Source organism: Dipodomys spectabilis, unplaced genomic scaffold (genome assembly GCF_019054845.1).
Source record: "Dipodomys spectabilis isolate Male_0828 unplaced genomic scaffold, ASM1905484v1 ptg000071l, whole genome shotgun sequence".
NCBI classification, from domain to species: Eukaryota; Metazoa; Chordata; class Mammalia; order Rodentia; family Heteromyidae; genus Dipodomys; species Dipodomys spectabilis.
In genome coordinates, this window is record NW_024870748.1 from 7,401,936 (window position 1) to 7,417,236 (window position 15,301).

At 43.2% G+C, this 15,301-nt stretch overlaps 1 protein-coding gene across 1 annotated transcript; it reads right to left on the reverse strand.

Annotated features, from left to right (window-relative positions):
* Positions 1-534: 534 nt before the first annotated feature.
* Gpr119 (G protein-coupled receptor 119) lies at positions 535-1,542 on the reverse strand. Its single transcript, XM_042682419.1, has one exon. The coding sequence runs from the start codon at positions 1,540-1,542 to the stop codon at positions 535-537; it is 1,008 nt and encodes a 335-aa protein (XP_042538353.1).
* Between the last annotated feature and the right edge of the window lie 13,759 nt (positions 1,543-15,301).

The following is a 15,301-nucleotide window of genomic DNA, read 5'->3' on the forward strand; positions in this document are numbered from 1 at the left end:
GTGGAAATGTTAATTACTCTAATTTAACGAATATGTGTTGTAGATTTGCATTGGAAAAATCACAATATACCCCATAAATATATATGATTAAAACAATTTAAAAATTAAAAGCTTGAGACTTTAAAAATAGCCTGTTTCCTTTTCAACATGGCTACTAGAACATTAAAACTATATGCAGCTTGCATTCTGTTTCTGTTGGACAGTGTTGCTCTGATATGTTAAAAAAATAAGATTTCATTTACAAACAGTTTTTTGGTAGTACCTTTGTCGCTATAAGTGAGTATACCGCTACAGGAAACAGACTCACTTAAAATAAAAACCAGAACATTGAAGAGTGGAGATTTGCAAAGGGAGAATCTGATTGTAGAAGAAAGTCAAGATCTTGCCTCTCCCTCTGGAGGTGAGGGGATGTGAGAATAAGGTGGTCAATTTCCTGAGCCAAGTGCTGTTATTCTCCTAGCTCCATGTGACCTCCTAGCTGGGATCCAGAGTGGGGAGGGTAAAGCACTTGGAAACATCTCCATTCTTACCATCTCAGTCATCAAGCTCGGAGTGAAAGATAGTGATGATACGACAGGAACTTTCCCTTGGCCTCTCTGGACCACCTTTCTTGGCTGAGAGAAGGAGAAGGAATGAGGTGAGCCCCTTCTTCACTCCCAGAGCCATGTGGTAGAGCTGCTGCCGCACCTCCTTCTGCCAATAGGCATAGATGAGTGGGTTGAGCAGGGAGTTGCCTACACCAAGCAGCCATAAGTACTTTTCCAGTACTTGGTAGAGGTGACATTCATGGCAGGCCACCTGTACAATGCTAGTGATTAGAAAGGGGGACCAGGACAGAGTGAAGCTCCCAATGAGAACAGACACAGTGCGGACAGCCTTGAAGTCGCTTAGAGACCTGGGGGGGCGGTAAGCTCCATCCATGGCTCCTGCCTGTTCCATCTTTCGGATCTGCTGGCTGTGCACAGAGGCAATCTTCAGCATGTCACAGTAGAAGAAGATGAAGAGAAGTACAGCAGGGAAGAAGCCAGCACAAGACAGGGTCAGCACAAACCTCGGATGAAACACAGCAAAGAAGGTGCAGGGCCCCTGGTAGGTGGTCTGCTGGAATATGGAGACTCCAAGTGGGAGGAAGCCAATGAGGTAAGAAACCAGCCACAGCCCAGCAATGCAGGCCCCAGCCACCAGCCCATTCATAATCTGGAAGTAGCGGAGGGGCTGCTTAATGGCAAGGTATCTGTCAAAAGCAATCAACATGACTGTGAGGACAGAGGCAGCAGCAGAAGAAGTGACAAATGCCATCCGAAGACTGCACAGGGTCTTCTGTGTGGGCTCATCAGAACTGGAGAGCTGGTCCGAGAGTAGGCCAGAGATAGCCACACCAATCAAGGTGTCAGCCACAGCCAAATTCAAAGTAAAGCAGAAACCGACACCATCACTCTTGTGGATTGACAGCAGCATAGCCACAATCATTAGTGCATTAACAGCAATGATGAGGACGGTCAGGAGAGCAAGGATCACTCCAAACAAGAAAGATGACTCCATTGTCTTGAAGTGTCTTGAAGGACTTCAAATTACTAGGGCATTCTGACCTGTCACTTCAAATTCTCATGGACCAGGTTATGATGAGCTGCAGGTTCAGAACGACAGCACAATTCTACCCTTTACTGGCAGTCCAGGCTGGCAGCTGGCAATCTTTGGGATCCTGGTGTCATTAAAAATTACTCACCCTCTCTTTTCAGTCCTCAGCCTCCTGCCTCTCCAGCTTTCTGAAGGCAGCAATCGCAGTGCAAACCTCTCCCTAGCATCTGAGATAGTCCCTCCCCCTCCAACAGCCAAGTTACTAGACAACTGCCAAGTACCTGGCACACTCTGTCTCCCCAGGTCCTCTCCCTTCATTGATGCTCATCAGATCTCCTGTCTGACAAAAGAAATAATTGACTCTCATCATTCCTCCTCCATAACCTGATATTAAGCTTCTACTCTTCTTTCTATATGTCAAGTGGCAGATTAAGAACTATTGAGATTCAGAGATTTAGGAAGAAGAGCAGATTAATAACTAATCTGGCACTGCTTAATTAAGCAGTTGCTTAATAAATAGTTCTGAGTTAATATCGTGGATACTTTTAATCAAGCAAAATGATTATAATCAGTTGAAGTGGAAAGTGAGGACAGATGAGTTGTTTGAGGGGCCCAGCTTCTTTTCAGGGACATCACACATTTAAGCCAGGCTTAATGTCTTATTTATGTCATGTCTTTTGCTTCCTAGAACCTCAAATGCTAATTCTCTCAAATAGGATGTGCTGTGTTTCTTATCCCTTGTATCTCAACTCATTGAGGATTCAGGACAGGAAAGAAAAAGCAAGGAATTGTTAATAGTTATCATTCAATTTAGAATGGACCCCAGTCCCATCTCGTGCTACATTTTTTTTTGCCAGTCCTGGGCCTTGAACCCAGGGCATGGGTTCTATGCCTGAGCCTTTCTGTGCTCCAGGCTAGCGCTCTACCACTTGAGCCCCAGTGCCACTTTCGGCTTTTTCTGAGTAGTTTGTTGGAGATGAGTGTCATGGACTTTTCTGTCCAGGCTGGCTTTGAACCGAGTAGCTAGGATTACAGGTGTGAGCCACTGGCACCTGGCATCTCGAGCTACTTTTGGGTATAGTCATTGGGAATTCTTTACACACTGGTGGGCTGTGTCTCCAGTCAGTAGTGGCTGGCAGGCTTGCTTTTCTCCATTCTGTAGCTCTGAAGCTGGTTCTGAGGAGAGCAGGAGGTGGGCTAAATTCAAAAAAATGTGTGCTCAGCATTTCGCAATGGAATTTTCCAGGTATAGAGAGGTTAGGCCAAAGGGCAGTGGTGTTGACGAAGCAAGAGATATGGGAGCTGAATGGGAGGACAGCTGTGGAACTCTCTCCATTTAGTTTGTATATCCATTTGCTCAAGTACATCAGAACTAACCTTTTACCTGTTCTTCTCTTCTTGGATACCAAGAAGAGGAGGGGTGGTAAGAAGAGAGGTTAGAAGCTTGTTTACTCAGTTCAGGTGAGAGCACAAATGGGAAAGGTTAGTGTTTTAAGTGAGAGAGTGGAGAGCAAGGTACAGAATCAGAGGCAAATATATTCCAGGATGTTTTGACAGTCTGAGAGGGCCTTTGGCAGATTTTTCTCAAAAGGCTCAGAAAAACTATCATGAGGACTCAATATTCCAGTTGTCAGCCTGATAATAGATCTTATTCTTTGGTAGTGTGCACTTAGTAGGCTGATTGCAATTAAGACAGAATCTAGCTTAATTGAAGTCAAGCTGACTCTTTTATTGACTCATATTTTTTCTTTCTCTTTTCCTTTTTTCTTTCTCTTCTTTCTGTCCTTGCTTCCTTCTTTTCTTTCTCTTTTCTTTTTCTTTCTGTTTCCTTCCTTCCCCCTTCCTTCCTTCCTTCTTTTTTCTTTCTTCCTTTTCTTTCTGTCCTTCCTTCTTTCTCTCCCTTCCTTTCCTTCCTTCCTTCTTCCCTCCCTCCCTTTCCTTCCTTCCTTCCTTTCTCTCTGTCTTTCTCTTTCTTTTTTCCTCTGTCCTGTGAAGCTTGGGCTTAGGACCTGGGCACTGTCCCTGATCTCTTTTTGCTCAAGGATAGCGTTGTACCTCTTTGAGCCACAGATCCACTGCTGGTTTTCTGGTAGAAAAGTATCACAGACTTTCCTTCCCAGGCTGGCTTTAAACCTTGATTCTCATATTTCAGCCTCCTGAGTAGCTAGAATTACAGGTATGAGCTGTGAGCACCTGGATTTATTTTTTTCTTTTAAAAAATTATCTTCTGCCAGGCGCTGGTGGCTCACGCCTGTAATCCTAGGTACTCAGGAGACTGAGATCTGAGGATCACGCAGCCTAGGCAGGAAAGTCTGTGAGATTCTTATCTCCAATTAACCACCAGAAACCTGGAAGTGATGTCGTGGCTCAGGTTGTAGAGCACTAGCCTTGAGCTGAAGAGCTGAGGAACAGTGCCCAGGCCCAGAGCTCAAGACCAATGACTGACAAAATTTATTTTCACATTTTATTAGCATTTTATTAGTTGTACACGAGGGATCATTTTGACATGTTTCTATATGCATACAATGCTTCTTGATCAGATTCATGCTCTCCATCACTCTCCCTTATCCCTCATCTACCAATCTCAATAGGCTTCATTGTTCCATTGTCACACATGTACGTGAAGTGTTTTGACCATAGTCACCCTCCTTCATCCTTTTGGTTGACCCCCTTTCACTCCCACTAGGACCTCCACAGGAGCTGTTTTACATTCTTGTCATTCATTTTTTTCATTTTATTTTTAAGCTAATTGCTCAGAGGGGTTTCATAATGATATTTCCCAATGCATTAATCAGATGAACCCCCTTCATGTACTCTCTGTTTCCTCTTCCCCACTACCCCCTAGTATCCAACAGCTTCTAGTGAATTTCATTTTGACATCTTTGTTCATAAGTGCAATATATTTCAGTATTGTTCCCTCATCAATATTCTCTTTTACTCCCTCCTTCTCATCCCCTCAAACAGTCCCACAGTTACAAACATCTTCCCCTTCCATACATGTATATATGATCATGCATTTTTTTACATTTATATTTATCTTTTAGGCTTAGCATCCACATGAGTGACAACTATGTGATCTTTTTCCTGAACTTCACTTACTGTGATTCACTTAAGGGTCTCAAATTCTATCCATTGCTCTGAAAATGATGTAATTTCATTCTTGTTTATAAGCTGGCCCTTTATAAGCCCATTTACAAACTTGTCAGTACATCAAAATCACCTGGAGAAAACTCAGATTCAAGTTCTCATTCCTGCTACTCCTTGTTGAAAAATTCTCCATGTGGTAGACTGGATGTTTATGTTCTAATTCCTGGAACCTGCAAATATGCTACCTTACATGTTAACAGCTATTTTACAAATGTGATTAAGGATCTTGTGATGTAGATATTATTATTGATTTTTTTCCTAGAAGGGTCCACAGTAATACAATCATGAGTATTTTATGTAAGTACTGGCTAGAACTTGGGGGCTTTTGCTTTTGCTCAGATTTTTGCTCACAGTTGGCACTCTGTCACTTGAGTCATGCTTACAGTTCTGGATTTTTGCTAGTGAATTGGAGATGAGTCTCTCAGGTTTGTCTGCCCAGGCTGGCTTTGGACCTTGATCCTCAGACCTCAGCTTCCTGAGTATCTAGGATTAAAGGCATGAACCAACCACCAGCACCCTTCTATAAGGATTTTTTTTTGGGTCCGGTCGTGGGGCCTGAAATCTGGGCCTGGGCGCTGTCCCTCAGCTCTTCAGCTCAAGGTTAGCGCTCTACCACTTGAGCCACAGCGCCACTTCCAGCTTTTTGCTTTTTGCTTATGTGGTGCTGAGGAATCGAACCCAGGCCCTCGAGCATGCAAGGCAAGTGCTCTAACACTAAGCCACCTTCCCAGCCCTCTATAAGGATTTTTTAAAGAGGGAATTAGCTGATCAGTGAACATTATTAGAGATGTGACTACAGAGTCAGAGATTGGAGGGATACAAGTAAGGGATCACCAGTTAAGGAACGCATGAGACTTCTGGAAGCTAGAAAGTCAAATATTCTCTCCTAGAGCTTTCAGAAGCAACCAGAGTTTCCAACACTCCCAGTCAAATAAATTCCCGACATCTGACCTCAAAACTGGAAGGTAATACTTTTGTCATTTGTAGTCATTTGTTAGAACAGAAATAGGGATCTAAGATATGGAGTTAAAGGGTTAATATGAGGATAAAAAATTAAAAACTGAATTCTGTTTACATTGCTTCTTAATCACTTCCCAAGAGACATTAAGTTATATTATAAATGTGCTTATTCCTGGGAGAGTTGTACTGCTTGTCTGAGATACCAGAAGCAGTGGCTAGGAAGTCCAGCAGAGGGCACTCTACAGGGAAAAAAGCAAACAGTGTAAAGGCCTGGCTCTATCAAGAGCAGAAATAAGTAGGGAGAGTCCTAAAAGGGAAAGACTGTTCAGCATTTCTGTATGGTTCTGACTGTTGTACCTTAGCTGCATCTTCATGAAGGCCAGAGGAGCCTCGGTGGGGTGTATGTGTGTATGTAGGAACCTAGACTGGTGAGAATGAATACCTTTGCACTTGCCCCTCAGGACATAGAAACTTCTTGTTCCTTTTAAAGACTTATATCATTGGGGCTAAAGATCAGAACCATCCCCTCTTCTGCAGAGGGGGAGTTGGGAATAAGGTACACACAGTTTTGGTTAATGCCCATGGCTTACAGAATGGGGTAGAATGATAGAGGAAAAAGAGATTCCGTTAGTGCTCTTTACTTCTATTTTTTTCACTGAAGATCTTTCTTGAAGGGTACTTTTTCAATGAAGATGGTGCTCAAGGGACCATTCTAGTGTAAATTGTTCAAGCCCCAGGATTGGCACACAGATACACAGACACACACACAAACTTTCCTCCAGCCTCATGAAGAATTCCAGCCCTCTTTAAGAAGAATGCCTTTAGCCTTCTTGTAAGGTCATTGCAAATTGAGCCAAGATAGGCCCACCCTGTATTTTATCTCAGTGAGCTGTGTTGCCTCTCAACATACTTCTCTGATCACTCATCTGCTATATTCTTTGCAATGGTATGTTTCATCTGGCTTCCTTGGCTCATCTACCCCTTAGTCTCCAGACTAGGTTAGTGTTTCACCTGGCACTCTTGCTAAATGGCTTTTTCCTCCCAGTCATGATAGACCTTCCTGTAATGTGAGTGAGCAACAGAACTTTAGGAAAAGACTGGCTTGGGACAGTGAAAGTGACTGAGAAGAGGGTGAAAGCTGTCCTTGCAAAGAATCTTTTGGAGAATCAGAGGTAAGCATTAGTCAGTGGTTTGCTTAGGAGCCGTGGTGATGCTCATTTGAAAATTTTTCCAAGCAGTTTTCTGTTACCCTTGGAAAAGGCTTTCCTAATAGAGTAATGAAATTTGTTAAATTGGTAGAAGGCTGATCCCCAGTGACTCACACTTATAATACTGGCTACTCAGGGGGCTGAGAGTTGAGGATCATGATTCAAAGCCAGCCTGGGCAGGAAAGTCTGTGAGACTCTTATCTCCAATTAAGCACCAGAAGAAGCAATTAAGCCAGAATTGGAGCTCTGGTTCAAGTGGTAGAGTGCTAGCTTTGAGCATCCCCCCCCCCAAAGATAGCACCCAGGTCCTGAGTTCAAGCCCCAGGACTGGCACAAGTAATGGGTGATGGAGAAGAAAGAGTGATTGAGTGAATTTAATCAAAGGACATTGTATGCATTTTGGAAATATCACAATGACATACTTTTGTATAATCAATATATGCTAATAAAATACAGAGAAGAAGGAAAAAGACAATGCTTTTTCATTCAGTTCCACTTACATCAGCTCAGTACTGCTTTTCATGCTCTGATTGTATCATCCAACTCAGTCTGTCATGCTTGCTTCTGAGACCTGCATGCCAATGGCAATTTTACATTGTGAATTTAGAGTAAATGTGACTTGCAATCACAGGTATGCTCTACTTGAACACAACCATCTGCTCCCCAAGCATTTTTTTTTCTTTTTCCATTTCTTCCTTGGAAGTAAATTTTGCTTTTTAATGAGCTCATCAGGAACTTTGTCAGCTTCTGAAATTTGTATGGAAAACTGTAGCTTTTGCCCGGGCAGTGAAGGCAATGTAAGCAATGTCATCAGTAAAAAGACATCTTCTGTGTGTTATCTGAACTGCACTTGTCTGTGGAAGCAACTTGACTTTTTCCTCAATAGTTGGGATTCTTAGCTTCTCAGGAGGGTGAGATTTAAGAATGACAGTTCAAAGTCAGCCTGGGCAGGAAAGTCTGTGAAACTCTTATCTCCAATTATCCAACAAAAAGCTAAAGTGGAGCTGTGGCTCAAATGGTAGAGCACTAGCATGAGCATAAACCTTAGAGACAGTGGCCAGGCCCCAAGTTCAAGCCCTAAGACTGACACAATAAAAGAAAGAGTTGGGATTCTCTGTCCAGTGCCTTGACTCTCATCATTCATGCGAATTCTCTTACAACAAGTTTTTGCTAAGCATTGTCTTTCAGTTATCTTTGGGAGAAAGTCCTTAGATGTTCTGCTCCTTAGGAGTCATGGTTTTTACTTACTGTTTTTGAACTATGGAACACTTTTTTTTGTTGGTTGTGGGGCTTGACTTTTGGGTCTGGCAACTGTCCCTGAGCTCTTCAGCTCAAGGCAAGTGCTCTACCACTTGAGCCACAGTGCCACTTCTGGTTTTCTAGTGGCTTATTGGAGATAAGAGTCTCACAGCCTTTCCTGCCTGGGCAGGCTTTGAATTGCAATACCCAGATCTCAGCCTCCTGAGCAGCTAGGATTACAGGCATGAGCCACCAGCACCTGGTTTACGTAACACTTTTTACAAGTTAATGCAGTCTATGTAGGTTGCACAATTACACATGCTCATCATTGACATATAACACTATACAATCTCATGGAAATCATAGACTTCCTACAGTCCCATATATGGATCTCTAGTTAATATTTCTGAAAGAGGTAGGTAACGCAATGAATCATCACCATCATCCTCTCTCTCTGTCTCTCTCTCTTTGTATCTCTCTGTCTCTGTCCCATATTCTCTCTCTCTCTGTCTCTCTCTGTCTCTCTCTCCTTCATCTTCCCCTCCCCCCCCCCCAGTAGTACTGGGGTTTGAAATCTAGGCTTCATGCTTGCTAGGCAGGTGCTTTTGCTTGAGCCATGCCCCCAGCCATTTTTGTTTTGGTTATTTTTGAGATAGGGTCTCACCATGTTTTTTCCAGGCCATCCATGATCACCAATTTACACTTCCTGCCAGAGCTGAGATAGCAGATGTGCTCCATAATGCCAAGATATTGGTTGAGATGGATCTCATGATCTTTTTCCTCCATCTGGCCTCAAACTAAAATCTTGATCTCTGTCTCCCAAGTAGGTATGATTATAAATATGAGCCAATGGTGCCCAATGGTCATTTCTTTATTTCCCTAGCTAATCTACAACTAAAGAACATACCTGGGAAACAAAAATGCTTAACCAGCTTTTACAACAGAATGAAAGTAGGACTCATATTAACCCTTAAAGACTTGTGATTTGCTTCCATTAGACAGCATTACCCCTAAGTCTGCAGTGTGGGGACAGGTAAGTACAGGAATGCATCCTGGTGAGATGTATGGGTCCTCTGGGGTCTTTTCTTTTCTTTTCTTTTTCTTTTCCTTCCTTCCTTCCTTCCTTCCTTCCTTCCTTCCTTCCTTCCTTCCTTCCTTCCTTCCTTCCTTCCTTCCTTCCTTCCTTCCTTCCTTCCCATTGTGGGGCCTGAACTCTGGGCCTGTGCACTGTGCACTGTCCCTCAGCTGTTCAGCTCAAGGCTAGCACTCTACCACTTGAGCCACAGCACCACTTCCAGCTTTTTCTGCTTATGTGGTGCTAAGGAATCAAACCCAGGGCCTCATGCATGCAAGGCAAGCACTCTACCACTGAGCCACCTTCCCAGCCCTGGAGTCAACTTTTCTCATGGTGACATTGTTTTGCATCAATTTAAGTAAGTAGGTGGAAACTGAAAAATTAAAGATATTTCTTCTAAAAGAAATTATCTTTTCCTTTCTTCTTCTTCTTTTTTTTTACAATACAGTTTTCACTGCTTCTTTATTTGTTTTTGTCATCCTCCTCCTGAGTCTCCTCTGTGGATCCACAGGCACTCTGGCTCATTGGACACACAGAAGTCATCAGTTTTCTCCCAAACTTCTTCCTGCCTTGGTTACCTTGGCAAAGGTCATCAATACCCAGCTACACTTTGAAACAAGAACCTAGCCTTCGGGGCTGGGGAGGTGGCTCAGTGGTAGAGCGCTTGCCTTGCATGCCTGAGGCCCTGGGTTTGATTCCTCAGCACCACATAAGCAAAAAGAAAAAAGCCGGAAGTGGTGCTATGGCTTAAGTGGTAGAGTGCCAGCCTTGAGCTGAAGAGCTGAGGGACAGCGCCAGGCCCAGAGTTCAGGCCCCACGACTTCTTCCTGCCTTGGTTACCTTGGCAAAGGTCATCAATACCCAGCTACACTTTGAAACAAGAACCTAGCCTTCGGGGCTGGGGAGGTGGCTCAGTGGTAGAGCGCTTGCCTTGCATGCCTGAGGCCCTGGGTTCGATTCCTCAGCACCACATAAGCAAAAAGAAAAAAGCCGGAAGTGGTGCTATGGCTTAAGTGGTAGAGTGCCAGCCTTGAGCTGAAGAGCTGAGGGACAGCGCCAGGCCCAGAGTTCAGGCCCCACGACCGGACCACCCCCCCACACACAAAAAAAGAACCTAGCCTCATCATAGGTACTTCCTTACTTTCCACTCAAGCTTAGTCACCATGGCTTGGAAATCTGTTGGCTTTGGGCATGACCATTATGTCCAATCTAATCTCCTAGGGAGTCTAGTATCAATATGTGTGCCTTCAACCCATCCTCCGTACTGGTCCCAAAATGATGGAATTAAAATTGTCTATATCACTTTCAGTCTTAACGGGGCACACTTGGAATGTGTGTGCGTGCGTGTTTGTGTGTGTGTGTGTGTGTGTGTGTGTGTGTGTTTTCCTTGTAGTCTGAACATGTCCAGTTTTATCCTCAGCACCTCTAGTGTATGTACACAGCAGGTCCTCAAAAAAAGTGGCTGGACAGAGAATTGACTAGGTAGTGATCACTTCTCATTATCCACAGGCTAGAATCTGACCTTCGCGGCTTCATCTACAAAGCTTTTCACAAAGTGTCCCTAATTCTCCAGTCTTTATCATCTACAATGACTGGCCTTCTGAATCCATTTCCTGCTCACATCATACACTTTTCACACTTTAGTGCTTTTGCATTTGGTGGTTCCTTTGATGAAAATGCTTCCATCTACATGGTGACTATCTTCAAGGCTTATCTCCAATGTTACCTTCCTATTTGTAGTTTTCCTTGACAATCTGCTTTTTACTCACAGCTTCTGTTGACTCCCAGCAATCAGAATGAAGTCTCATCTTGGTTCTAATGTATGTTTTGTTCACACCTAAAACTATTTTAACACATTATGAGATACTCAGGGGCCCGGATTAGGTCTTGTAGTCTTTTCACTGTAGCATCCCAAACATCTAGCTTAGTACCTGAGCCCAACAAAGCATATGTCCTTATGTTGGTGTCATATGTATTTTTTATTAATTTAATTAATTTTTTTGTGCCAGTCCTGGGCCTAAAAAGGTCTGGGTGCTCTCCCTGCACTCTGTCACTTGGGCCACAGCCCCACTGGTGCTTAATTGGAGATAAGAGTCTCACAGACTTTTCTGCCTAGGCTCACTTTGAACTGCTATCCTCAGTTCTCAGCCTGCTGAGTATTAATTTAAATTTTTTACATTGGTCTTGGGGTTTGAACTCAAGGTGTGAACACTGTCCCTCAGCTTTTTCTGCTCAAGGTTACCACTCTACTACTTAATCCACAGCTCCACTTCCAAGGTTTTTGGTGGTCATTAGAAATAAAAGTCTCGGGCTGGGAAGGTAGCTCAGTGGTAGAGCGCTTGCCTTGCATGCTTGAGGCCCTGGGTTTGATTCCTCAGCACCACATAAACAGAAAAAAAAGCCAGAAGTAGCGCTGTGGCTCAAGTGGTAGAGTGCTAGCCTTGAGCTGAAGAGCTGAGGTACAGTACCCAGGCCCAGAGTTCAGGCCCCACGACCAGACCCCCCCCCCAAAAAAAAAGAAATAAAAGTCTCGTGGACTTTCCTGACTAGGCTGACTTTAACAATGATCCTCAGATCTCAGTCTTCTCACTAGCTAGGATTATAGGTGTGAACCACTCATGCCCTGCTATGGGCTAGCCTGAAAACTAGGAGTCTGGGAACCCTCACTTATAGTTCAGTTGAGATAGCTTTCACCTCTCCCAGTGTCTGAATGGCTCTATTAATTAGATAGTTACCCTTCCCTTATGTTCCCAGTCCAATTTGTTCTTCCTTTGATTCATCTTATTATCCTGTTTTACTCCAGTTTCCTTCTGAATGCTTATGACTGAGAACCAAGTACAGGCCTGGTTCTGTTATGTCACAATCAACTGAAGATGTCAGCCAGATAATGTATCTGAGCTTACCACTTTGCTGTGGCTACCTCAGCCTGTCAACTAAATAACCTGAGATTCTTAGGAGCAGATAAACCTATAGGCACTTTGTCACTATTTAATTTTCATTGCTAAAATAATTGTACAAAGTTACTGAATAGCTGAGTTGGGGCAGAGGAAGAGTACAGCTGGATTGGAACAGAAAAAGTCAAAGGCAGTCCTCATATTCACATATACAGAATGAATGAGGAGAAACTCATCAGTGACCAGCCTGTGTTCTGCTTCTTGGTAGGAAAATGGTTATAGGGTGATCTACCTGAGGGTATAGTAACCATCATCATCTGAATATTTTTATGAAGGGCCTAATATCTGGTGTTCTGGCCCTTCACTTTTAGAATATCATGGTCCAAGATATGGATGTGGTTGAATACAAGATGAGATTCATACTTCTGATATTGTTTTAATAACACTTTGTAAGATTATTTATTTATTATTTACTTATTTATCTATCTATCTATTTAGTAGTTATTGCCAGTCCTGGTGATTGAACTCAGGGCCTGGGCTTTTGTACTCAATGCTAGAGCACTGTATCACTTATGCCACAGCTCCACTGGTGGTTAATTGGAGATATTCTCACAGAGTTCCCTGCCTGTGCTGACTTCAAACTGTAATCTTCAGATCTCAGCCTCCTGAGCAGCTAGTATTACAGGTGTGAGCCACTGATGCTTAGCTTAAATAACTACCTTTTTAATGTCCCCATTACTCCTCTTGATTTCTGGATATTTCTGGGGAGAAAAATATCAAGAAAATATATTTTGTGCTATCATATTTTTAATTCTTGAGTGCAGAAGACTTTTCTTAGACCCCCCCCCACAATTCTTTTCTAAGATCTTAGCTGTACAGGCTAAATAGAAATGGTTGGCAAATACTTGTTAAATCAGCCAGATCTGATAGGTATAAGCACAGTACCTTTTAATGTAATCAATGTTTTGAATCTTGGTGCCTTTCTCTATACAATATGGGTGGTCAAGGAAAGAGAAAACAATAGAGTTAAAGTGAGTAAAACAAAATATATGCATGTTTAAAATACCATACCGTAATTCCTTGGTGAAATCAATACATACTAGAAAAATGAATGTTAAGTTAAATCAGGCTAGGGTGTGGTGTAGGAGGCACCAATTGGATAAATGGCGTTGCTAAAAAACAGAGGGTGAATGAGAATGTGCTCAAACAGAACGATGAAACTTGCAGAAACTTTTTTTGGGGGGTCGGTTTGGGGGCTTGAACCCAGGGCCTGGGCGCTGTCCCTGAGCGGTTCAGCTCAAGGCAAACACTCCACCATTTGAGCCACAGTGTCACTTCCAGTTTTTTGGTGGTTTATTGGAGACAAGTGTCTCACAGACTTTCCTTCCCCGGGCTGGCTTTGAATTGCGATCTTCAGATCTCAGCCTCCTGAGTAGCTAGGATTACAGGCTTGAGCCACTGGCGCCCAGCTTGCAGAAACGGTTTTAAGAAAGGGGTTTTAAAAGCAGGGGTTAGAAACAATCGCATGAAAGAAAAAAACATCTGAATACATATCTTAGGGTTCATTTCCCTAACATCAACTTATTTGACCTTTTCTGCTTGACTCAGGCATATACTAGTTATTGCAAATAAGGGAAACCATGGGAACTATGCTTCTTTGGGTCTGGCTTACTTCACTTAATATAATTTTTTCCAAGTCTTTCCATTTCCTAACAAATGGAGCAATGTCATTCTTTCTGATGGAAGCATAGAATTCCATTGTGTATATATACCACATTTTCTTGACCAATTCATCTACTGAGGGGCATCAGGGTTGGTTCCATATCTTAGCTATGGTAAATAATGCTGCAATAAACATAGTTGTGCTGGTAGCTTTAGTGTGGTCTTGTTTATGATCATTTTGGTAAATGCCCAAAAGTGGGATTGCTGGGTCATAGGGGAGCTCTATGTGGAGTCTTTTGAGGAACCTCCATACTGCTTTCCAAAGTGGTTGAACAAGTTTATACTCCCACCAACAATGCAGTAGGGTTCCCTTCTGTCCACATCCCCTCCAGCATCTGTTGTTATTAGAGTTCTTTGTTTTAAGTTTTTTTTGGGGGGTTCAGTCGAGGGGCCTGTACTCTGGGTCTGGGCGCTGTCCCTCAGCTCTTCAGCTCAAGGCTCGCGCTCTACCACTTGAGTCACAGAGCCACTTCCGGCTTTTTTCTTTTTTCTTATGTGGTGTTGAGGAATTGAACCCAGAGCCTCAGGTATGTAAGGCAAGCGCTCTACCATGGAGCCACATTCCCAGCCCTAGAGTTCTTGATTATAGCCATTCTAACTGAGGTGAGGTGGTATCTCAATGTTGTTTTGATTTGCATTTCTTTTATGGCTAGGGAGGTTGAGCATTTCTTTCTTTCTTTCTTTTTTTTTTTTTGCCAGTCATGGGGCCTGAACTCTGGGTCTGGGCGCTGTCCCTCAGCTCTTCAGCTTAAGGCTAGCGCTCTACCACTGGAGCCACAGTGCCACTTCCGTCTTTTTCTGTTTATGTGGTGCTGAGGAATCGAAACCAGGGCCTCATGCTTGCAAGGCATGCACTCTACCGCTGAGCTACCTTCTCAGCCCGAGCATTTATTTCTTCATGTGTCTATTGGCCATCCTTCTTTCCTCTTCAGAGAAGTTTCTCTTTAAGTCTTTAGCCCACTTATTTATTAGGCAGTTGTTTCTTTGAAGATTTGTTGTTGGGGGATTTAAGTTTTTGAGTTCCAGGTATATTTTAGATATGAGACCCTTGTCCGTTGTATGGCTAGTGAAGATCTTCTCCCAATCCATGGGCTTTCTATTGTTCTTGCTAGCTATGTACTTTGCCATGCAGAAGCTCTGCAATTTCATGCAATCCCATTTGTCCAATCTTTGATTTGTTGCGTTTCTGGGTCTCTATTAAGAAATTTCGGCCTGTGCCAAGGAGACCTTGATGTTGGTATAATTTGTGGAGGGGAAGGGAAAAAACAGATCGTTTAAATAGGGATACAGGTGGACCCATTGCAACAATGAGATGTACAAGTCGTTATGTCGAAAACGAACCTTACAACAGAGGGGGCGAGGGGAGTATGGGAAGGGATGGGAAGGGGAAACAAAGGAGGAGGCTACAATGCTTGATAAGAAATGTACTCATTATCTTGCCCATGTAATTGTAACCCCTTTGTACGGTATTTTCACAG

What these genes read in the sequence shown, in the direction of transcription:
- Gpr119 (XM_042682419.1), bottom strand. Translation starts at nt 1,542, where the DNA reads ATGGAGTCATCTTTCTTGTTTGGAGTGATCCTTGCTCTCCTGACCGTC.